The 25,059-nt window shown below is 41.6% G+C and overlaps 1 protein-coding gene across 3 annotated transcripts in view; it reads right to left on the bottom strand.

Moving 5' to 3' along the window:
• The window catches only part of LOC141144830 (cadherin-6-like), a 599,167-nt gene that overhangs the window by 71,796 nt on the left and 502,312 nt on the right, over window positions 1–25,059 (bottom strand). For all 3 annotated transcript variants that reach the window (XM_073630891.1, XM_073630890.1, XM_073630889.1), the window contains one exon: window positions 5,870–6,006. In XM_073630891.1, coding sequence (XP_073486992.1) covers window positions 5,870–6,006 — 137 coding nt within the window. The remainder of the gene's footprint in view (window positions 1–5,869; window positions 6,007–25,059) is intronic.

Below are 25,059 nucleotides of genomic sequence, written 5' to 3'. Positions count from 1 at the left end.
CCCTAAAATCGTTCTTTAGGGCACTTCATCTGCCTCTGACTTTGTCATTGGTGCCAACGTGCGCCATGACAGCTGGGTCTTCCCTAGCCCCTCCCAGTAATCTGTCCACCAGATCTGTGATGTGCTGAACCCGAGCGCCTGGTAGACAGCATACAGTTCAGCGCTTCGGGTCTTTGTCACAGATTGCCCTCTCTTCCCTTCTATGAACTGAGTCCCCTACCACCATAATCTGTCTATCCTTTCCCTTTGCTTCCCCCCACTCTTCTCCTGGCAGCTAGGAGAGTCCCTAAAGCTCCAGCAGTGCTGATCCATGACTGGTTTCCCCAATGTCACTCAATGGAGCGTACCCTTTGGGATGCTCCAGCCCTGGATCGGCCTCCCTGGCACTTCCCCCTCTATCCTTCCTGACTGTTACCCATCTACTCTTTTATGGTGCCTGCACCTCTTTGTCTCCACCCGCCTCTGTGCTGACCCCTGCCAGCACCTGCCGGGTACATTCCCAGCTCTCCTTTAGCATGGAGGGTCTTCTCAGTGCTGACAGTTGCTTCCCTAGATTCAGAACCTGGGCTTCCAAGGAAACAATGTGCTTACATTTTGCAAAGCAGTATTCGCCCTTGATCAGACAATCAAGGAACGCATACGTGCCGCAAGATGTACACCGAGTCGCATTTCCACACCCGCTGGCCATCATACCTACCAATTTAATAAGGATTGGGGATTATACCCTGTCCAGATTACCTAACAACTAGCTTCCTGACACTAATACTCAACAATACACTACACAGGTACTCAACAAGAAAATACACAGGTACTTGCAAACCACGTGCACTCGCAGACCCATGTGCACTCATGGACCCATGTGCGCTCATGGCCCCACGTGCACTTGCAGGCCACGTGCACTTGCAGACCACGTGCACTCGCAGACCCACTTGCACTCGTAGACCACATGCACTCACACTACCCGGGTACTCACAATACACAGGTACACACAATACTTAAGTACCAACAATACTTAGGTACACAAAATATTCAGGTACACCCAATACTCAGGGACTCACAATACTCAGGTACTTACAATACTCGGGTACACACAATACTCAGGTACCCACAATACTCAGGTACCCACAATTCTCAGGTACAACCAATACTTAGGTACTCACAATACTCAGGTACTCACAATACTCGGGTACACACAATACTCGGGTACACACAATACTCGGGTACTCCCAATACACGGGAAACACACAATACCGAGGTACTCCCAATACTCAGGTACTCCCAACACTCAAGTACACACAATACTCAGGTACTCACATACACTGTCAGTCAGGTTTTAGTGTTTGTGTCTCTGCGTCACTCTGCACACCCTCCCACTGCAACAGCGCCATCTGTATTTCAGTTATCTTGCAAACCTGGCCTGTTAGTGGGTCCTGAGGACCGGAGTTGAGAACCACTGTGCTACATTACTTTAGTGAAAATAACCTAAATCAATCTTTATTAGTTAGTATGTAGGAAAGTTATAGAGTCCACAAACTATGGTATATACAGTATATACAGTATATCTGAAAACTGATCAATCCCGAAAAAAAATGCCAGAATATCCACCAAATGACCCCTTTTTGGAAAGAAGACAGTAATTTTTTGTCAACATTTTTTGTGAAAATTGAGAAAGTCCCGCCCGGCCATTATTTTACAATAGGTTGGGCGGGAAGTGGTTACATTTCTGGCTAAATGACAACTCCTGGCCGCTTCACTCTGTTTGTGTGTGTCTTGATGTGACTTGAGTCCCCCCCTAAATTGTATACCAAACTCACCACAAAAAAGCATGAAGTCTCCCCCAAAAATCCATGCTAGACCCGTATCTGAGCATGCAGCTTGACAGGTCAGGTAAAGGGGGTTACCAACCCTCCTAAACCATACCAGGCCCCATGCCATCAATGTGGAGGGAGTACCTTGCCAGGAAGGGCTTAATGGAATCTGGAAGCTCCTTTTACCAATAGAGGTGCCCTCCACCATGGAGAAGGCTAACTTAGCCTGCAGGTATCATAGTGGAGTGGTAAGCTATTTTATTATACAATGGATTTGTTTTGTATTCTATTTATTTTTTCATGCCCAGGCCAATTTTCAGTTTTCATCGCTGTCACAATTTGAATGATAATTGCGTTGTCATGCAACGCTGTACATAAATTTAATTTTTGTCTTTTTTTTTTTCACACAAATAGAGCTTTCTTTTTGTGGTATTTAATCACCTCTGGGTTTTTTATGTTTTGCTAAAAAACGAAAAAAGCCAGAAAAATGTGGAAAAAAATGTTTTTCTTAGTTTCTGTCAGAAAACCGACCTTTCCTTGCTTACATGTGATCAGCTGTGATTGGACACAGCTGATCACATGGTTAAAGAGCCACATCATTGGTTCTTTACCTAGATCAGGATTGTGCCATGTTCCGGGGACACAGCGTGCCCTTGGAGAGCACCCCACTCACCGTTTTTTGTCGGGCAGGAGGTGGTTAAAGTAAATAGCAGGAAATTGTTGAGACCCCTATCAGATTTTTTTTCTTTTTGCTGTGTCTCTTTTCATTTTCATTTTCTTTCTGTCTCAAGACACATCAGAAAGTGAGGAGATTTTCCCAAAAGAAAGGGAAATCTTCCCTTATACAGGTTTCATCCTTCAATGGAAGATTTCCCCTCTCTACTTGCTCCAGTAGCAAATGAAAACTTTGGTTTTTCTTTCACGCTCACACTAAAATCATGACATGAGTTTTAGCCCATCTCTATTCTATTTAAAAACAATAAAAAATGGCTTTAGATAAATGTTATTATTAGCAGCAAATGGATGGTGGATGAGGTCATGAAATAATACATATTACAGTCATTATTAAAAAACAGAATCATACTACAGAAAAATATAATTAGTTCAAGTGCAATGTAAGTCTGGATATAACCAAGTATTATATATTATGATCACACATAGTACACACTGATCTTTTCTTCTATTAATACTTAAATATTATGTGATGACTAGATGCCAGACTGTTTTCAAAACTTCAATGACAATTTGTCCTAGATAGCCTGCAAGATGCAATTTTATAGTCTGTGCATCTGCCAATACCAGGGCCTCATGTGTAATTGGGTCTGCCTTTCACACTGACTTCATAGTTGCTACTAATTGTATTAACTTTAATCTTGCTCTGGGTGACTTCCAGTAAAGGAAGTGATGTGTTTGTGTCAGTGCTGATTGGGATTATACTAGCATTTAATTATCAAATGGTTGTTGTTACAAAATAGATTTGATTATTATACCAAAGCCATAATCTGTGAGCACAGTTATATTGCATTAAATAACCATTTTACATTTATCTCAAGCTATTCAATAGGAATTGCAGACAAAACAACAAACACTAATTAATTACTTTTTTTTAATGACAAGGCCTAAGATACCATGTTTTATATTTGCTGTACTAATTATAATTAGATATGAGCTATAAGTTGAGGTTGAACCTGATTTCGATCCAAACTCAAGTCTTTCTGTAAAAGGTCAAACTAATGTGGCCGTTCACCGTTAAAATAATCAATTACCAATAATGTACTACCTAGCCTTTGAACTGTGGTCAAGTGGCTTAACCAATTGCTGACTGCCGCACGACGATGTACTTGGCACGGACCGTCGCGGGCACCGGGGGGGTCGGTTTCGTTCCAGGAGCGATCCGTGCTGAGGGGGAGGCCACCGATTCATGGCTACCCCCTTGCGATCACTCTTGATGAATGAGAAGCTTCCTCTGCTTCTGTAATGTAATTATTTCAATTGGCTTTGCTGAACGCTCATGTGCTATACAGAGCTTCAGGACGGACTGGATCCTTCCTTAAATTCCAGGAAGAGCTCGTCAGAGCCCTTCTGTTTCCAGACGGTGCTCCACCTCACCTTCCCAATCCAAATGCAGTAAACCGGCTGCATGAGAGGCATTTTCCGTATGTCCTCCAGAGTACCCCTACCCAACGAGCCCCCCAAAGAAAATGTTGTATCTGTAGAAAGCGCAGATATAGGCGTGACACCCGCTATTATTGTCCCTCCTCTCCTGACAATCCTGGTCTTTGCATTGGTGAATGTTTTGAACGCTACCATACACTAGTGGAGTATTAGCATAGGGTACAGTACTGCACAGACTAGGACACACTTTCAAAGGGTCTCCCAAGATGCCATCGCATTTTTAGAGACCCGAACCTGGAACCGAACGGTTATGCCCCGTACACATGGTCGGACTTTGTTCGGACATTCCGACAACAAAATCCTAGGATTTTTTTCCGAAGGATGTTGGCTCAAACTTGTCTTGCATACATACGGTCACACAAAGTTGTCGGAAAATCCGATCGTTCTAAACGTGGTGACGTAAAACGCGTACGTTGGTACTATAAACGGGGCAGTGGCCAATAGCTTTCATCTCTTTATTTATTCTGAACATGCGTGGCACTTTGTCCGTCGGATTTGTTTACACACGATCGGAATTTCCGACAACGGATTTTGTTGTCGGAAAATTTTATATCCTGCTGTCAAACTTCGATGGAAAATGTGTGATGAAGCCTACACACGGTCGGAATTTCCGACAACAAGGTCCTATCTCACATTTTCCGTCGGAAAATCCGACCGTGTGTACGGGGCATAATTGTAATTTCATGATTGAAACATTCTTGGTCTCTCACCATTAAACTGTGGCCTAATAAAAGGACTATATTATGCATGAAATCAATACAACATTTCTGGATTTTTTTTCCTGTGAAACAATACACTATAATTTGGATTTCTTGATTAAATCCTGCCTATTCCCTCCCTCTTAAACTGCACTGCACTGCAATGTACTAAAGCTGCTTACATGTGTGCCTCAGCTGTACAAGATTTCTGTGAAATAATACACTCTGATTTTAGTTTCTTGATTGAAACCTGCCTGGTCTCTTCATCTGTGGCCTAGTAATAGTGTATACATACTGTGGATGGCGTCTCTAAAATAATGCACTCTTATTTTTATTTCATAAGATTGATCTCTCTCTATAAATTTGGGTCTACTAAAGCTGCTATAGTACTGTACATTGAGTCTGTACAATATTTCTGGCTACTGATCTTTCAAGTACTGAAGTTTAATTTCTTATTTCATGATAATACTTGTCTTGTCTCTTCATCTGAAATTGCAGACTAGTAAAACTGCTTACATACTGCGTTATTGAGTCTTAAAAATATTTCTGTTCATTGTCTCTGAAAAAATACACTCTGATTTTGATTCCATTATGAAAACTGCTACATCTTTTCCTTTTACACTGCAGTCCAATTAAGATGCTTGCATATTCTTTAACCACTGTAATATATGTGTGACTACTGTATCAGGAGTACTGCACTCTAACTTGTATTTCAGGATAAAACTGCCTTTTCTCTGGAAGAGGGACTGCAGTCTTAAACAATTTTTGAGCAGTTGCATAAAAATGATGATACCTGCTGTAAGCTGGTTAAACATTTTTTTTTGCATTGGTACATCTCCCATGGCAGTGCCCAGGTCCTCATGCCCTTCATTTGACGATTCATCGCCTATTAGTCTTGAAAATGGATAGACCTGATTTTCAAGATTTGCCCCACCCCGAAACACTTGAGTGGGATTTGGATTACATTTTGCAATTTTTAGGCTTCACAACTGGTTTGAGAAATGGCCCATGAACTGAACTGAAGGTTGATTTGCTCATCCCTGCATATAGCCAAGGAGTAGACATATTACTGCAATAATTAGTGTTCAACAAGCCCAGTCATACTGTCCAGTATGTTTCTTAAGATCAATTCAGCAAGGACCTGCTTCATTACTACAGGGAAAATGTTGGTATTTAGAATTGACTTACTCATCTCTGTAGCTATTACTGTGATATTGTGCCACAAAGACGACTCCCGATCTAGAGGTTTGGATGTAAAAATTGATCCATTTCCAGAATCGATGTTGAATATCCTATCCATGTCTGTGTGTCTATCCACAGAATACCTGAAATTAAAAAGCCCAATGATTAAATGTTGTCCTTTCACTAACACGTTGCCCAGAAAAGTGTTAACAGCTTTAGTACAGCACATTGAATTAGGAATGACATTTAGAAATTGCTGCTATTTGAAAATAGGAGCAAAAAAAGAGCATACAATTACTTAAAAAGCTTGCAATGTCACTACATTGTTAAAAGCAACGTCTTAGTATCAGGAAATATCTAACACTATAAATGTCAAAACATTTTTAATAAAACCTCAGCTTCATAACAACAAGTTCTTGGGTTATTCCCCCTCTGACTAAAGCTTAAATCAGAAGTTTTTTTTAGATAGACAACAAGCTGTCCTTACAGTAGTGTCCTTCAAGGTACATGAATTCTATAAAGAGATTTTAAAGTATATTATCAAAGTGCATAGGACACATTAGGATTAACAGAAGTTCAAGCACTATACAGCAATTAAGCTATTGTGCAGCGTTCTTGTTGCTGCCGCAGCCTTGACTTTTTCCAATTATCTGTTAATGAAGGAGACATAATCTGTCCTCATTTATACAGCTATATTCAAAATAGGAAACAAAGCCAATTTCTATAACATAGGCTATACCACTTACACCAACCATTAAGACCAAACCAGGATCTGATGTGAAACAATATATATACATTAATATGAATCGATTTAATCAATACTCATGCAACCCATTTCTCAAAATAAGTTTTGGTTGTTTTCATCATGGCAAGCAGTAGTATGTCTCCAAGTGTGTCACCTTCCTCTCAAGGCAGCAGATATCTTTCCTGCCCTCACTTTATCCTTGACATCATGTTTTGACCTTTGTTATCTTTCTTGATGTCAACCTGAGCTTCATTATACAAGGAGAAAGAATCAGCTGCTGGACAAGTTACTGATGGGGAAAACTCTTGCGCTAATAGGGAAGTAACAAGGAAGGTCTAGGTGTTTTTACTTGCCGTACACATTTGTTGGCCAACAAAATGAAACTAAAAATACAAACATGAGCTTGAAGAACATTGGAGGTAAGCTTACAAAAAATTCCCTATCGCTATCTGTGATTGCATGACTCCGACCCTCGATTGCAGTTTTAATCATGTCCCTACTCCTACTCTGAGCAACACACAATGGTCAAATCATAAAATGACATTTGTGATGTAGGCTACCCATAACAGTAACACCAGGCTCTTTGTTTCCCCCTGGAGCATTTTCTAAACACTTGTTAATGCCACCATTAAAACATTTTGATATTAACTTATTTTATTAGCATTACAATGCTCTTCCTTCTGCAATGAAAATTACCACAGTGCACTTACCCTTGATGCTTCAGTAGCTGCTCAGATTTTGGGACCATTGATGGCCCTATCAATGGACAGACATAGCCAGCACTGCCCACAGCCCTTTAGAGCCACAGCACATTGCAGCAGGAGATTAGGAAAATGGTTTTAAAACCCTGCTCTCTCCCACCTCCTCAAGATCTGTCTAGCAGCCTCCCAGCTGCATTACCATTAAAAAAGGTACAGTACATTGCTTTTAAGTCATTTAACACACCAGCTTGCATTGAACATGCTTGTTTATCAAACTGTGAGGAAAAAACTAGAGGGTTTGGATGAACTTTAAAGTGGAAGTCCAGGCTAAAACTAAAATTCCTGCATCTACAGCCACCAACATTCTAGCAGTAACCTATCTAGCCCTGAAAAGAAAAAATCAGTATACATTCCTTTTCTGCAGGCGATCTGACCCGATCTCCAGCTGTGGAAGCTCTGCAGAGGACACGGCCGACAACGGCTGTGAAATTAATGGGAAGTGACATCACCCATAGAGTTGCTATGAGGCTTCCATTGATGGACGTGTCTTCTGCACCCGCCTACACAGCGAAGCCGCGGCTGACAGCTCAGCATGGGATCAGAGCTTCCGCCGCTGGAGATCGGGTCGGATCGCCTGCAGAAAAGGTATGTATACTAATTTTTTCTTTTCATGGCTAGATAGGTTAGTGTTAGAATGTTGGTGGCTACAGATGCAGGGATCTAAGTTTTAGCACGGACTTCCACTTAAAGACTGTTGCATATTTCAGTGACAGTGATGTAGTCACTTTGAGCCAAAAAATTTTAGAGACAATTGAGGATACCAAATAACAAAAACAAATGTTTCTATCATAGGCTGTATTGCAACACATCTGCATGATGAAAATTCAGAAAACAGACCCTCAGTTTCACTGTGGTGATGTGAAAGAATATTAAAAAAATATACAAAGTAGGCAACCTGTCTAGTTGTTAAAGTATATGTAATTAAAAGAAAATGTCTCTAACTTGTTACCCTTTGGTCTGTTGAATATACCATTTAAGTCACAAAGCTTTTGTTTGATCTGTTTGATAACTGAAATAATTCAGGAAATGCATTAAGGTAAAACAAATACGGTATATATACTTTTGGCTTTAGAACCACTTTAAGGTATAAAACATGGCAAAATGTGTATGTATTGCAGAAATGTACCGCATGTTTTTTGCCCTGACATATACTTTAACCCAGCAAAAAGATATATCCAGCCAGGACTGCAAACAGACACTAGCATGATTTTATAAGGGGGATAGAGTGAAGGGTTGAGTCTGATGACCCAACTCACCCTGATTGGCTATGGGTGAGGGTTAAAACATTTTCTGATTGTGCCGCAAAAGGGTAATAGATTGACTTAGGCAGACCATAGTCGGTGCAAATATCTTTCCTGCAACCATGGGTTGCAGGAAAGAAATTTGCATGGTTCCCCCACTAACACAGACAATGCTGACAGGGTAATCCCTCCTGCCGGGACATTGCATTCTCTTGGTGGGGGAAGCTGCCCCCTGGGAGAAGACAGTAATTATTGCTAGCGGTTATAGCAGCCGCTAGCAATAATCACAAGTAAAATCTGACTGGCTGGTTGTACACAAGTTGATCGATTGTTAAACTTGGTACATTCAGCCTGCCCAAACATAGTTCGAATCGTCAGGAACCGGCCGAGCTTGGAACCATCTTTGGCCGGCCTTATTTAAAACATAATGTCAGTATCTTTAAGGGATCTTATGTATTGTAATTCCATGTGTAGCCAATAAACTCTGGGGTGGGTATTGAGGAGCACCTGGTACAAAGGTTCATATCACTCAGAGTACTTTTTGAAATGGTCATTGGTTAAGAGCATCAAATGCAGTCAACATGTTTTGGGGGAAAGGTCTCCCCTTTCTTCAGGGCTTGAGCAGTGGATGTCAATAGAATTATGATGCAATGCAATAGGAGATCTATGTTGGGGCTTGAAAAAGACTGTCAAATCTTAAAGGCACTATGAACTGAAACCAGGCTAGGACCAGAACAAGGTCCACATACACTATACCTTCATTACGGATCAGCTCATTTGAAGGAAGATGCAGTCCATTGTATATATCACAACAAAATCTCACTGCTATTGGTCCAGTGCTATCACCCACACACCAGACATGTATTGCAATAGCATAGTAGCAAATTAAGAGCTGCAAAATCAGCCTAATAAGCAACAATATTTACGTATATGAAACTTTGATGACAAAGTCAAATGTCTTCGCTGTCCTTAATATATACAGTATTTACAGCTGCATGAAGGTCTTTCAATGCTTTAATATATATTTTAATTAATAAACTGTAATTTTATGTTTAGTGACTCTTCAAGGATTGTTTGCTTACTGTACAGACACTTACCAAAACATATAAAAAATAATAGGGCTAATGGCTTTCAAAAACAACATATTTTAAATACAATAAAATAGCTATTGGTATACACATGTTCATAATAGCAAAATGCTAGCTATGAAAGGCTGATTAAAGTAAAACATACAGTATGTGCTCATGTTGAATGATTTATGTTGCTCTGTGTAATTCTGTAAGATCTGTGTCTTCTTATTTTCCTTTCTACAGAAGCTAAGCATCAGGAGACAGTGGCTCCTTAACGTCTTTTGTTAAAGATAAAGTGCAATTAGAAGCTGCTGTAATTTGAGACCATGTACATAAAACAGAGATAAGCCACTCAATAAAAGGGGAAAAGGTAACAAACAACAAAAAAAACAGGAATAAAGTATACATGAAATGTATGAAATAGAGAATAAAATCTAAATATTATTCCCAAAGTCTCACCAGAGGGGCAAATACTTGTTAAATCTTTCAGGGCAATTAGTGTACATAGACTTGGTTCCATTCAAATCTATGCTGTGGTGCTAGTTGCAGCTCCACCTCCAGCCAAAGCCCAAAATATATGAGTTCCTATAGGCAAGTAACAGGCAGCAGTAAATCCCCCAACCCCTTATCATTCTTTATAAACAACAAGCTTTTATTAGTGCTTAAAGATAACAGTAGTACAATCATATTAACATCTGTACATAAGTTTCATATGACAATGAATAATTGACTTCAATGGTAGAGTATTAACTGGTAAGACCACCAGGGTGGTTTCGTAACCAGCCTATTGTTTCAATAATGATTTATTTGGAAATACTCTAGCTTTGTATAGAAAAATCTGTTATTTATTCTAGAAAGGAGAGTAGATTTGTGAACCCCTGAAAGGTGTCCCCAGTTATAAGTTATAGGTATGGTAATAGAGATGAAGAGTAAAGAGAAGGAAAGAAAAATAAAATAAAAAGAAGAAAAATACTGGTAATTCGCTTTTTCTTTGTATAAAACGTTTATCTCTGTGTGAAAGTTGTATAAGAATCAGAATATTTAAAAATAATCCACGGTTGCCATATTTTATTAAGATTTTCTGTATTCCCTTGTGTTGTTGCCCTGATCTCTTCCATTCCTTTAAGGAGATGTATTTCTTCCAGCCATTCTTTAATTGTAGGGGCGGTGGTGCTTCTCCAGTGTCTTGGTATCACTGTTTTGGCTGATGTGATTAAGAATCTGGTCAAATAATTTTTATATTTTCTTAGGGTGCAATTGGTGATATTTATGAGGCAGCAAGCATCGTCTAGATTAATTTTCGTTTTTGTAATATGTTTTATGATCTTGATTACTTGTTTCCAAAAGGGTTTAATCAGGTCACATTCCCACCAGATGTGGTATAAAGTGCCTTCTTCTCGGTTGCAGCGCCAACAATCCCCAGGTATTGTTGAAAACCACTTGTGTATTTTATTTGGTGTGATGTACCAATTTGTTAAGATTTTAAATGATGTTTCTTGCAATCTTACTCTTATTGCACATTTGTGTGCGAACACACATGCTTGTAGCCATTGATCTTTTGTAAAGGATTTGTTTAGAGTTGATTCACAGAAGGTTTTGTGTCTATTAGGTACTTGTAAATCGCTGGACTGCAACCAAGTAAATGTTAAGGAGATATTCTTAGTGGTTGTAGTGGCTGAAACGCATATAGTTTCGAAAGGTGTTAATGGTCTAAGAAAATGTTTTTGTTTTTGAGTATTCATAATGAATTCACGTATTTGTTGATATTCCCTGAGTTGCAGAGGTGTTTGTCCTAATTCTTTTTGTAAATCTGGTAGGGATTTAATTTTATTATTCTTTAAACAGTGTGCTACTAGAAGTGGTGTGTTTCTGTTGTAAAGCGATTGGATAGAACCATCCATTCCCGGTAAGAAATTGGGATTTGTTGTCAAGGGGGTTATTGGTCCTAGTGATTAGGTAAGGGAATGCCTTTGATTGATTGTTTGTAAATTTTTTAAGGTGGCCCCTATGAGAGGATGTTGTTTCAGTTGTTTGGGGCACAGGTTCCAGGGTATCCATGGTGTATGTGATGTCGGAATAGGTGCCCTTATCATTCTAAAGCTCTGCTTTGTAATCTTTCAGCTCCCTGTGCCACCACTGATCTCCTCTACCATTTTCTTTGTAAAAAAACATTACCAGTGTTAAAGCATAACTCCACTTTTGTTGAGAAAAAAACATTCCCCTCTGGGTGATTCATGTACATTGCAAGGATTATAACAAACTTTGTTGCAGATTCCTACCTTTTGTTATTCTGAAGAAATCCAAGTGTGTTCTACTTTGCCTCTGTTCTGAGTGGGTCTAATGGGAGCGGTTTCATAATTAACTGTCAGGTGTGCAGCTGCAGGGCACTAATGAGGAAATCTGCTGGGCCTGCATCCATTAAGATGTGTTCCTATTGAAAGTATTTCTCCAAAAATGAAATTTTTGTTGCAGGGGATGCCTGAAATCGGACTTGTATTTTAGGCAGACTTCTGGGAAAACTCTTGAGCCAATCACACAAACAGGAAATTATGTTTCTGGGGAGTGGTCAGTACACACTCTGTGTACAGAACAACTCCAGGTAGCCATATTGCATTCTAAGAAAATTACAGAGCTGAAGATTGAAAAGGAAAGGTGATTTTTAATGACATTCAATTACAATATGATTAGTGTTGCAATTGTATGCGCTATATTATTTTTTCTTTATTTGCTATTTTTTTTGCCCACGAAAGTGGAGTTACCCTTTAAACATTTCTGTCTTAGCCACCAGATATACAGGGATAGAATGTGGGGTAGTAAGGACTTTTTTACACTTGCTCAAAATACTGACACTTAACAAACACACCTATAATGTGAGTGGTTCATTGAGTTTGATGTGCGTTTAATGCAAGTTACAGTCGTTATGCAAATGTCTTAAGCATATTTGATGCGCAATTGGCACATGTTGAAGGCATGTTAAAAACGCACCCCAAATGCATTTTTATTGACTGTTGTGAACAAGTCCTAACTTACCGCAAACCCGCTGCATACGCTTACATATGCAGGTGGGGGCATTTTTATGGTGCGTTACTATAGTCCTTAAACTCCTACTTTTAATGGTAGTGTGAACTTGGCTTAAAACTGTTGGCTTGTGTGTACTTTAGTATCTCGTGGACAAGTGTAGTATCTGTCAGCCTGTGTTGTTGTGTGCTGACAGTCTTACTACTCCACTCCTTCAAACTAACAAGCTAGTTCTGTCGGAACTAGCAAGCTCTGAACTAGCAAGCTGAACTAGCAGGCTCTGTGTTCCTAGCAGATAAAAGCAGCAGGCACAGGGCTGTGATGGGCAGTTTAGGAGGCGCATGGGTGGAGGCTGTACAGGCTCAGTGTCAGGCTGTTTCCAGCAGCTTAGGAGGAAAGCAGTCCTCCTGTCACTCAAAACTCTATTCTTGTAATCCATAGCAACTATTTAGATTCTATTAATTTCTCAAGTTAAATGTGAAGGAAGAATTTAAATAATTGCAAGTCCAGTATAAACAGCTTTGGTGCTGCCCTAAGTGTAATGACCATTTGCATTTTCATCCCCAGAGCAGAAGATTATGGTGGGGGGTAGTGATTTGACAGGTTGGAAAACCTTGTCTGATCACAATTATTTCCCTCAAAAGCCTGAGCCATTGGTGTGTTTAATGTGCTACGTGGCTATGGATAAGGCTGCAAGCAAAAACCCTAACTCTAGTTGTTCACAGTTTGGAAAAACAGTAAACGAATGCAAATGATCGCCACTATAGCAACCAGTTGCCGATTCGACAATCCTTGCCCTTAGACCTGTGGTTAAGTGGCTTAGAAGGAACAAAAGGAAGAGAGGGCGCACCGACCTAGCGCATTATCACTGATAGCGTTTATTAAAACTGTAAAATAGCAAGTATATACTCACAAACGAGCTTGGAATACAGGCATCGACATAGACTGCAGGTGTGCAGTAACAGACATCAGGATACAAATGGGACCGGAAATCAGGTAAATACGGCGATGGCTAACGCGTTTCGGGGGCGAGCCCCTTTCCTCAGAGCCTAAGCGGGTGGTAACTGCTCACAAGTGAGAGCTCCTCTATATATGCGTGCATACTTTTGACCGAGCCTCCCGGCAATCACCAGCACCAGCCCACCATGGCCACTCCCCCCTGCTGAACTCTCCCAGTAAGAATAGCCCTCTCTGATGTCACCGAATCTTCATAGTAACGGCATGGTAATATCATACCCATGGAAGGAATGTGTATGTTAATCAATCATTAGTATTGGTGGTGTAATACACAAGAAGTTACCCTACCTGCGGGCCAGTGAAGACCATATAGGGCTAGTGATCCGGCCACATCACAAATGTAAATGTGAGTATAGATGTAAACAAATGAACATGACAATATCATCAGTATCATTTCTGAAAATCAATCGATCATGGTGCACAAAAAGGGGACTTTAACTGCACTGTTAGGGACTATCCAGGGCTATGATCCGGCCACATCACCAGTGAAGATGTAGGTATAGATGTCGACAGGCAAAAATGACAATACCATCTGTGCCACCTCTGCAAATAGGGGGTGTAATGTGGGCTGTACATAACAGAGGGGGCTGCAATGGACCATCAGAGGGCTTCAGAAGGCTACAGGCGCCGGTGGAACGCACGCCGATATGAAAACCCGGAAGTTTGGGTATGATTGCGTTCCACAGGCGATTTCCGGCTGCCTTCAATGACATTTCCGCCCGCGCATGTGCAGTGGGCAGGCCGGAGGTGGATAAGCGTTCCACCCCGCGGCCTCCGACCACTTCTGCCCATACCCTCGCTGTAAGCGAGCATGTAAGGGTGCGCACGCATCTTCTCAGCGCTTACTCGCAAAAGTGAGAAGATGTATGAAGCTGGTCATCACTTAGATTGACACCGACTGATGGTGTAGATGCGCTGGTATTGGAACCTAGCCAACGAGGGGAGGGGAAGGGAGGAGGGAGGGGAGGGCCAGAGGCTAATGCTGATGCCGGGAATGCCTCAAAAAATACAAGCAACTTAAACACAACACACAGAGGGGATCAACTCTATGGGCAGTCGCTAGAGAGTCCCCAAGTAAAAAATACACTTATATTATGTTATTAAAAAACCTAATCGTTATGGTCAGTGTGAAAAATTGGTAGCAGATAGGAAATATATCCGCAACAGTACATTATAAAACACAAACCTACATAAAAACAAATATATTATATAATAATATATATTATAAAAATCACATCTACATCTGTACGCTGCATTGCAACACATAATGGATCTCAACTAAAAACTCTCCATGTATGTGTAGATATACACGCATGCCCTCTCAACGAGTAGGTGTTAGTGTACATGGAGGAAGTAATTGACCTTACTTACTCCAACATTGGGAAAAATAAAATGTGGTTACAAGTACAGACAAACAAAATATATAAAAATAAATTCACGGTGTAACCGAGGCACAATGATAACTGTTGATAATAGAATCATGGAATTTCTACAATAGAAAAGTGAGCACAGCATATGTGCACAAGAAGATGCGCTCCTATCGACCCATTCTCTACATGTATCAATAGCTAAAGGCTGTAGCAAAAAATGATAGTGGATAGTGACGCATCAAAAAGGGTGATATTTTATTACCCTAGGACTCTCTAACGCCATGTCCCCGCTGATATCTGGTGGGTCACAAATGATGTGAGCTATACCCAATATAGAGGACACATATACTGTTGCAAATGCACATACGGTGTATTTAATATATTAAAACCCCCCATAAAATCACATAAATCAATAATGCAAAAAGACCCTATACTGGATGTAATGAACGTCTAACTAAGTCTTGGCAGAGAATAGAACCCTAGCAAGTCGGATGGGGACCCTCCCAGTCTAAGGGTGGATAATAATGTATAGGAAAAGGATGACTCTGAGCGGGGGGGGGAGGCCTTCGGGGCCAAAGTCCCCAAGGTGAAAATCCAATAGGCCTCTCTGGTGCACAGTAGCTGGTATTTTTTGCCGCTGTCAAGATCATTGGGCATAGCTTCTAGGCCAAATACCCTAAGGCCATCTATGTTGCTATCGTGAACCTCTAGAAAGTGCCTTGGTAGAGAATATTTATCTTTCTTGGTTGAGATATTACTTCTATGTTCATTCATTCTGGTTCTCATAGGTCTAGAGGTCCGACCGATGTACACTAATATAAGTGTATTTTTTACTTGGGGACTCTCTAGCGACTGCCCATAGAGTTGATCTCCTCTGTGTGTTGTGTTTAAGTTGCTTGTATTTTTTGAGGCATTCCCGGCATCAGCATTAGCCTCTGGCCCTCCCCTCCCTCCTCCCTTCCCCTCCCCTCGTTGGCTAGGTTCCAATACCAGCGCATCTACACCATCAGTCGGTGTCAATCTAAGTGATGACCAGCTTCATACATGTTCTCACTTTTGTGAGTAAGCGCTGAGAAGATGTGTGCGCACCCTTACATGCTCGCTTACAGCGAGGGTATGGGCGGAAGTGGTCGGAGGCGGTGGGGTGGAACGCTTATCCACCCGCACCTCTGGCCTGCCCACTGCACATGCGCGGGCGGAAATGTCATTGAAGGCAGCCGGAAATCGCCTGTGGAACTCAATCATACCCGAACTTCCGGGTTTTCATATCGGCGTGCGTTCCACCGGCGCCTGTAGCCTTCTGAAGCCCTCTGATGGTCCATTGCAGCCCCCTCTGTTACGTACAGCCCACATTACACCCCCTATTTGCAGAGGTGGCACAGATGGTATTGTCATTTTTGCCTGTCAACATCTATACCTACATCTTCACTGGTGATGTGGCCGGATCATAGCCCTGGATAGTCCCTAACAGTGCAGGTAAAGTCCCCTTTTTGTGCACTATGATCGATTGATTTGCAGAAATGATACTGTTGATATTGTCATGTTCATTTGTTTACATCTATACTCACATTTACATTTGTGATGTGGCCGGATCACTAGCCCTATATGGTCTTCACTGGCCCGCAGGTAGGGTCACTTCTTGTGTATTACACCACCAATACTAATGATTGATTAACATACACATTCCTTCCATGGGTATGATATTACCATGCCGTTACTATGAAGATTCGGTGACATCAGAGAGGGCTATTCTTACTGGGAGAGTTCAGCGGGGGGGAGTGGCCATGGCGGGCTGGTGCTGGTGATTGCTGGGAGGTTCGGTGAAAAGTATGCACACATATATAGAGGAGCTCTCACTTGTGAGCAGTTACCACCCGCTTAGGCTCTGAGGAAAGGGGCTCGCCCCCGGAACGCGTTAGCCATCGCCGTATTTACCTGATTTCCGGTCCCATTTGTATCCTGATGTCTGTTACTGCACACCTGCAGTCTATGTCGATGCCTGTATTCCAAGCTCGTTTGTGAGTATATACTTGCTATTTTACAGTTTTAATAAACGCTATCAGTGGTAATGCGCTAGGTCGGTGCGCCCTCTCTTCCTTTTGTTTCTTTTTGTAGCTTTTGAATGCCCAACATTCTGAAGAGGGCTGCAAGACGGCAGATACCATTGAAGCCTATTGGCCTTATCACACACTGAGTATCTAGACACTTGAGCGCAGGAGAGAGTTGTTCTCTTTTGGTTATAAGTGGCTTAGAAGGGCCAGTAAGGGGAGCTGTTTAATGTGCCAATGAAAAGTGGGCACAATAAGGAGCCCACAACATGGGATTGTGGCCGCCAGGGGGTTTAAAGTTTTATTTATAAAAAAAAAAAAAAAAGATGAGTCATGTGGCAGTGAGGGGGAGAAACGTTTTCTCCTCAGGTGTAGGAGGTTATATAAGCTCTCCCTGTGACAGACCCGCTCCCTTTTGCCCTGAGGTGGCTTAGGATTGAGCTCCCCTTCCCTCCCATCCTTGTCGCTGGCACCATTATGTGGTTATGTCACCCTTGGATCAAGGGGGGACTTTGGTTTTATGAATTGATTCTTTTATAGCTCGAGTCCTATGACTGAGCGAGTTTAGAATTTGTTTTTAAGTTTGAAATATAATTTAATTATTCTATTTTATTTTTGAATAAAGTTATTTGATTTATTTTATACCAATAAAGGTGCTGTGGCCATTTTAACACGAATGTGTTGTACTGTGTTTTATTAAAAAAAAAAATAAGAGTGCAACCTACAATCCCATGTTCCCTCCCAATAAAATTAAGCATTCCCTGCATTGTTGGATTTTCACACACATACACACACACACACACACACACTTTTTTAAGTTTCTAATAATTAAAACAATTATCTATACATATAGTTTAGGGTTTTTGTGCTTTTGGGTTGTGGTTTAGTGTTTTAGGTATTTTTAGGGAGGTATATTTTATTTCTATATAATTTTTTATAAAAGAGTTTTTTTATTTCTTTCGAGGTTGTGCCAATAATAAGGTCTGATAAACCTCACACTGAGTAAGAAAGAGGGAAAGTCATACTAAACACACTGCCATTTTTATTTTTCAAAATTTTAGTCAGCACAAATCGGCTTGAAAATCTCATGAGCGTAATGGACAGCTAGAGTCAGTAAAATACATATAACCTCACCAGAAAACAGCTATAAACACAAGATTACATAAACATCTTGGCCAAGGCTGCACAATCTGTTAATAAGCTGGTTGTAAATGGCTAAATGGTTAAAAACAGTACTTCGTATCTGGAAAACCTAATTTAGCCTATTATAAACAATTTGGAGGAAGACACATCTGTCAGACTGGGGTTGTGACCTAAACGAACATACAGAGTATGCCTAGAGTTTTATTTCATGCAAATTCCTTAGTTTTTGACACAATGGCATTACATTAATAATGATTGTCTACACTAATGTATCAAAAAAGTCAGTTAGGTAGCAAACACTCCTATATTACAATGTCCAGGAGGCAGAGATTGGATACATTACCCTTTCAGAGGAAGTCATACATAAAATCAATATAATTTTGAAGGTCTTTGAAATTGTGATTTCATTCTGTGCAATATCATGTTGGTTGTTGACTGTAAAACATGGTCAGCTAGAAGTTTTGAAGCAGTAGGAAAGAGGCATTAGAGGGAGTGTCTGCTGAAATATTATAAACATTTCAGCACTCCTAACTCCCAACCCTCAGCTCTCTTGATTGGTGAGGATTGGCTCAAAGACACCCTCTAGAGCAGGGGTGTCCAAACTTTTTTCAAAGAAGGCCAGATTTGATGAAGTGAACATGTGTGAGGGCTAACCATTTTGCCTGACATTCTTTGAACCATTAAAATTCAGTCTAAGTGTGTTTGTCTGAGCACTAATACACTGCCCAACAAGAATTCTCTTGCCTTTGCGGCTGTGTGTGGTGAAGAAGAGATGAGCTCGGGCGTGTTATTTGGATATATATATATATATATATATCTTTTGTGGCCCCCTATGAATCCCCGAGTGCTGCTCACTACTAAGGATGAGCTGGTGAGCTCGGGCGAGTTATTTAGATATACTGTATTTATTGGCGTATAACTTGCACCTTCACTTTAAAGCGGTGTTCCGGCCGCAATTTTTTTTTTTAAAGTCAGCAACTACAAACACTGTAGCTGCTGGCTTTTAATAAGGACACTTACCTGTCCAGCAAGCCCGCGATGTTGGCCCCCCCGTGGCCGATCCGTCCATCGGATCGGCTGCCGGCGCCCCCATCTTAACGAAGGGAAACAGGCAGTGGAGCCTTGCGGCTTCACTGTCCATTTCCTACTGCACATGCGCGAGTTGCGGCGCTTTGTGAACGGCCCTGATGTGTTCTGGAACGCACACATGTCCTAGAAGGCAACGGGGCCACTCGCCGAAGAGGGGGAAGCGCCGCATTATAGGAAGAGGCAGATTAGCAAGATTACCTACCAAACAGGGGTTTCTGGTAAGTTAAAATTTTTTTTCCCAAATGATTTTTTTAAAAAATTTTAAGAATATTGATAAGGTCAGGGATTTAATTTAGAGTTCTCACTTAATATAATGCCTACGTGTAAATCTGTTATGAATGTAACTTTTTGGCTGTTGAACTCGATTGAAGCTGCTTTTGTTTTCTTGTAACTGTATTGCCATGGTGTTGAAGCTTGTGTTCGTAGCCCAGGTGACTCCTGTTGTTGTTTACCCTTGCCCTTTGTGGGGATTGTGCTGATGCTATTGTTTGTATAATTGCCTATAAAAGGCCTTTGAAAGAAGTAAAGGCAGCAGTCCATTATGCTGAGAACTGTGATACAGACATACCTGACTCCGTGTCATCTTTCTTAGAGAAGCAATAATTTGACAAAGCAATATAAACTTAAAGCAACTTATTTAAAAGTTGAACCTAACATTTTTGGCGCCCGAACAGGGACCCACCAAGTTGCTACAAGAGGTGGCTGAGCTACGCTGACGGAACGAAAGGACAGGCATTCCGGGAACCACAGATCAAAAAAAACCTGGCCAGGTAAGAAAAAGCTTTATTTTTCTTATATTCTGTGCTCCCCTGATTTGTGCCTATCCGTTCTGTCAGTTATGGTTCTCCTGGTTTTAAAACACCAGCCTCTGTAGTGGTGAGTCTAGAATTACTGCATATTGTGGTTTATATTGCTGGAATTATTTGTTGTTTTGTTGTCTGTCTGTCTTGTTGAGAAAGTGAATGAGCCTTGTCAAGGATGGTATGAGTTAGAAGGGGATTGCCGAACTAAGCAACGGAATGCGCCTTACCTCACATGATTTGGAACTTGAGGGCTTGTGAGCTTGGGGGTCTGACGCTTATGCTTAACCTCACATCTAACTCATAAACCATAGACGGGTTGAACGTATAAGCCCTGTCTGCTCCATAAAACAGGGATAAGAGTGTATGAGAGGGATTCCCAGATACGGGAGGGGAATGAGGTCTCCATAAAGCCCAGAGATCTAGTCGGATACCTGGTCACTTCAAGGAATGCTTGTATATGTTGTAGTCGTCAGTCTGATCATAAAAATGTTGTCAGTTGACTAGCATATAAATTAATTCGGTTTCAAGAATCTCATTTAGGAGAGGTTTTTAGTATTCTGGCATCCTAGGAGGAAAAGGCAACGAGGAACTAGTGTAACTTGGTTAAGTGTTTTATATTGTACACTAAGTGTCCCAAAACGCTACCTAGGCTGGACTGTCAGAATGGGCCAGAGGAACACAAAACCCCGTCAGGGAATTGTGGCACATTACACGGTGCCACAGATAATTAAAAACATCTATGGGGAAGATGAAGCACGGGATTTAAAGGATGTCCTTCGTAAATTTAAGGTGAAAGGAGCAGCGGGTTTAGACCCGGATGTATGGAGTGAGATAAAAAGAGACAGACAAGGAGAGGTGTTAGAGAAGCAATGGATGCGTCAGATTCAATGCTTAATTAGGGTTTCAAATAGAGCAAAAGAAGAGGGGTGGAAATATAATCCAGATTGTGATGGTTGGGATATGAAAGATAGAAGAACAAAAAATGTTGAAGCCTTAAATAATATTACTACAACCATCCCACCCCCATACACTGATATAGAGAAAAATTCACATAAGTCAGGGTTATATCCTGTACTTGAGGGTAGAGGATGGGTTTGCCAGGTTTGTGGATCACAAAACCCCGAATGGGCACAAGAATGTGTACGTTGTGGGGCGCAAAAACCTCACCCGGAACCTCTAGCCCCAGTACACGTCACCACACGAACGGTAACATTACCAAATCTCCAACATGGGCATCCAGACCATCCAAATGCGCCAGCCTTGGTTAATCGCAACGTGGCCATACATACCTGGAAACCATGGTCGGCAGACACACTCATGGCTCTAATTCAGAACGCCCCAGATCCAGTAGCCAAGCCGGCTGCTTTTAGTAGATTTGTGACCCAGTTAATGAATACACATAGAGCGGCTTGGCAGGACGGGGAAGATTTGTGTAGACATAAAATGACCCTAACCATGTTCAATCAGTTTATGACAGAGATAGGTCCGCATAGACCTGTGGAAGTAGCCGATGCAGACGGCAATCTGCAAGACGGACATGTCAGGCATATCGGCTCAAGGGAGCCTTTTCTTGTTTTGTTAAACGCTTTTTGTCAGGCAAAACAGCAAGAGAGGGGATCCACTTCACCCATGAAACAACTGCCAGGGCAGACGGTATCAGACTTTTACTTATCAATGGAAAGTATGATGGCAGACGAGGGAATGGATTTAGCACTGCCACTTACAATCCGAACCTTCAACAGACAGTTTATGGAAGGATTAATTCCACAGATAAGTGAAAAACTGAAAGCCTGCACACCAGAGTGGAGGGCAATTAGAGATAGATGGTCGTTGTTACAAAAGGCACAAGGTATAGAAGCAGACTTAGCAGAAAACAGAAGTCGAAAACATCCGGCCATCAATACGGTTGTAGATTCCCAAGAACCAAGCAGAGGTTCCTATCGCAAACCCCTTACTTGTTATTACTGTAACAAGACTGGCCACATCAGACGCCACTGCAGAAAGAGAATACGAGATGAGGGAAAGGAGGGCGTTAATTACCCAGTTAATCAGAGGAGGAACTGGCCCAGGGACAGCAATAATGGTGATGTTAGGCGGCAGGGAGATGGTCCACGAGCATGACTCGCTCCGGTTTTAGAAAGATCCAAAACTAAGATGCTTAAGACTACTATAACGGTTGGTAATAAGAAAATCTCTTGTCTAGTAGATACAGGCGCTTCACGTTCGTTACTTTCTGATTCTGAACTACTCCCTGAGCAAGAATCACCTGACACTTTGTTAATAACTGGATATGATGGCATTTTAGCAGACGCCCCGCTCACAAAACCCTTAAAAGTTAAAGTAGGGAACCATATGTTCCTTTCACGTTTTCTGGTATCTAGAGGAGCCCCCACTAATTTGCTAGGAGCTGACATTTTGCAGAAAATAGGAGATAACATTACCTATCACCCCGATGGCACTGTCACCTTAGCTATAAGCGATGATCAAGAACACATGGACATGTGTAACCTGATACAATATCTGGAGGAGGAATCGGAACTGTCTGGTCCACCACCTCCAGATTTGGATCAGGTCTTGTCATCCCTTCCGGAAGAACTATGGGAAAAGCATCCAGCTAATGTTGGACTTTTGCCCGTACCTCCGGTTACCCTACAGCTGATTCCAGGAGCAGTGCTACCCCAACAAAAACAGTATCCACTCAGTGCACCTCAAGAGGCGGCTATTGAAATGCAGGTCCAATCCTTCTTAAAAAGTGGAGTTTTAAAAGAAGTAAAATCGCCGGCAAATACTCCTTTGTACCCGGTTAAAAAGAAAACGATAGCCGGTAGTCCGGTTAAGTATAGGATGGTCCAAGACCTCAGAGCAATCAACAAAATACTAGCGCCAATGACACCTGTAGTACCCAATCCACATACGTTACTGTCACAAATACCCTCAACTAGTATTTACTTTACGGTTATAGATTTAGCGAATGCTTTCTTTTCTGTCGCACTTGCTGAAGAATGCCAACCATGGTTCGCATTTACAATAAAAAATCGGCAACTAACCTGGAGACGCCTACCTCAGGGTATGGCGCACTCACCTACCTTGTATTCGCAAGCATTGCAAACGGTGTTGGGAGAATGGGTACCACCAGATTCTTGTGTATTGCTGCAATATGTGGATGATTTATTGTTATGCTGCCCGGACAAGGAAACTTGTTTGGATACCACCCTTAATTTGTTGCGATTTCTAGCAGAAAAGGGTTGCAAGGTTAATAGGAACAAATTACAAATGTGTCAGGAAAAAGTTATCTTTCTGGGACATTGTATATCACAGGGTACAAGACATCTCACTGAGGAGAGGGTTCAAGTGATAAAGGGAATGTTACCCCCACGGAATTTCAAACAATTGCGTATGTTTTTAGGTATTGTGTCATATTGTAGACAATGGATACCACATGCTAGCTCTTTGATGCAGCCATTATACGATTGTTTGAAAATTGTACCGTATGTGCTTACAGAAGTAGCTTATGAGTCGTTTATCACTTTGAAAAAGCTATTGATTTCTGCCCCGGCCATTGGTATTCCGGATTATACTAAGAAATTCAATCTATACGTTGCTGAGATCCCTGGACACGCCACAGGTGTTCTGACACAGGCACATGTAAAACAAAGACCAATCGCTTACTTTTCAGCAGCATTAGATCCAGTATCTAGAGGTTCACCGTCCTGTGTACGGGCGGTAGCTGCGGTGTCAATTATCATAGATAAGTCATCAGAGATTGTTCTAGACAATCCAGTTGTAGTGCATACCACACATGACATACATGCAATCTTGTCTCAGGTACAGCCTAAACACATTTCCATGGCTAGGCAATTAAGGTTACAGTGTACTTTACTTTTACCTCCAAATGTCACTTTTCAGCGCTGTACAACCTTAAATTTGGCCACCTTTTTGCCTCTTCAGTCACCAGATTTGGCAAGGGGGAATGATAGTACTAATAGTACTAGTGAGAAAGGAAATGAGGTACCTGACACTCTTTTGTTTAAAGAAGTAGATGAACACGATTGTTTTCAGCTCATGGAACAGGAGACAATGGGATTCCCTCATGTTACAGATACACCAATTTTAAACGCTGAGCACACTTTGTACATAGATGGTAGCAGGTTTGCTGATGACAAGGGTAAATATCACACAGGTTATGCCGTAGTGACTGATACACAGGTAATTGAAGCACAGGCTTTACCAGCCCACATGTCAGCACAGGAAGCAGAATTAAAAGCTTTAGAACAAGCCCTAGAATACTTAAAAGAACGAGAAGGGAATATTTACACTGACTCTGCCTACGCTTATGGTGTAGCGCACGATTATGGCCACATATGGAGGGCTAGAGGTTATCTGACAGCAGCAGGTACACCTGTAAAACATGGAGAAGGGATTAAGAGAGTCCTGAACAATCTTCAAAAGGTTAAACGAGTGGCCATCATGAAGATAGCGGCACACACGAGCGCAAAAACAATTGAGGCAAAAGGAAATGCATTTGCAGATTTGACTGCAAAACAGGCAGCTCTAGGGGAAGGAAGCCCTGAGACCTTAGCAGCGGTAGAGGTGAGTATCCCAGAACCAACATGGCAGCAGCTGAGTAAATTACAGGAGCAAGCAGGGGAGAGCGAGAAAGATAAGTGGGTCAGAATGGGAGCAGCACCAGACCTTGACAATGTATGGAGGGAAGGGGGCAAAATATGCCTACCTGCCTCTCTGTACCCAGCAATGGCAGCGGCAGTTCACCTACCCACACACGTCAGTTCCAATTCCATGTATAGGATTGTGAACCAAGGATGGCTCGCCCCTGGATTCAGTAGCACTGCAAGAAACTACTGTGCAGCCTGCCAAATCTGTCTCCTGAATA

Source organism: Aquarana catesbeiana, linkage group LG05 (assembly GCF_042186555.1).
Source record: "Aquarana catesbeiana isolate 2022-GZ linkage group LG05, ASM4218655v1, whole genome shotgun sequence".
NCBI classification, from domain to species: Eukaryota; Metazoa; Chordata; class Amphibia; order Anura; family Ranidae; genus Aquarana; species Aquarana catesbeiana.
This window is presented reverse-complemented; position numbering and strand designations above follow the sequence as displayed.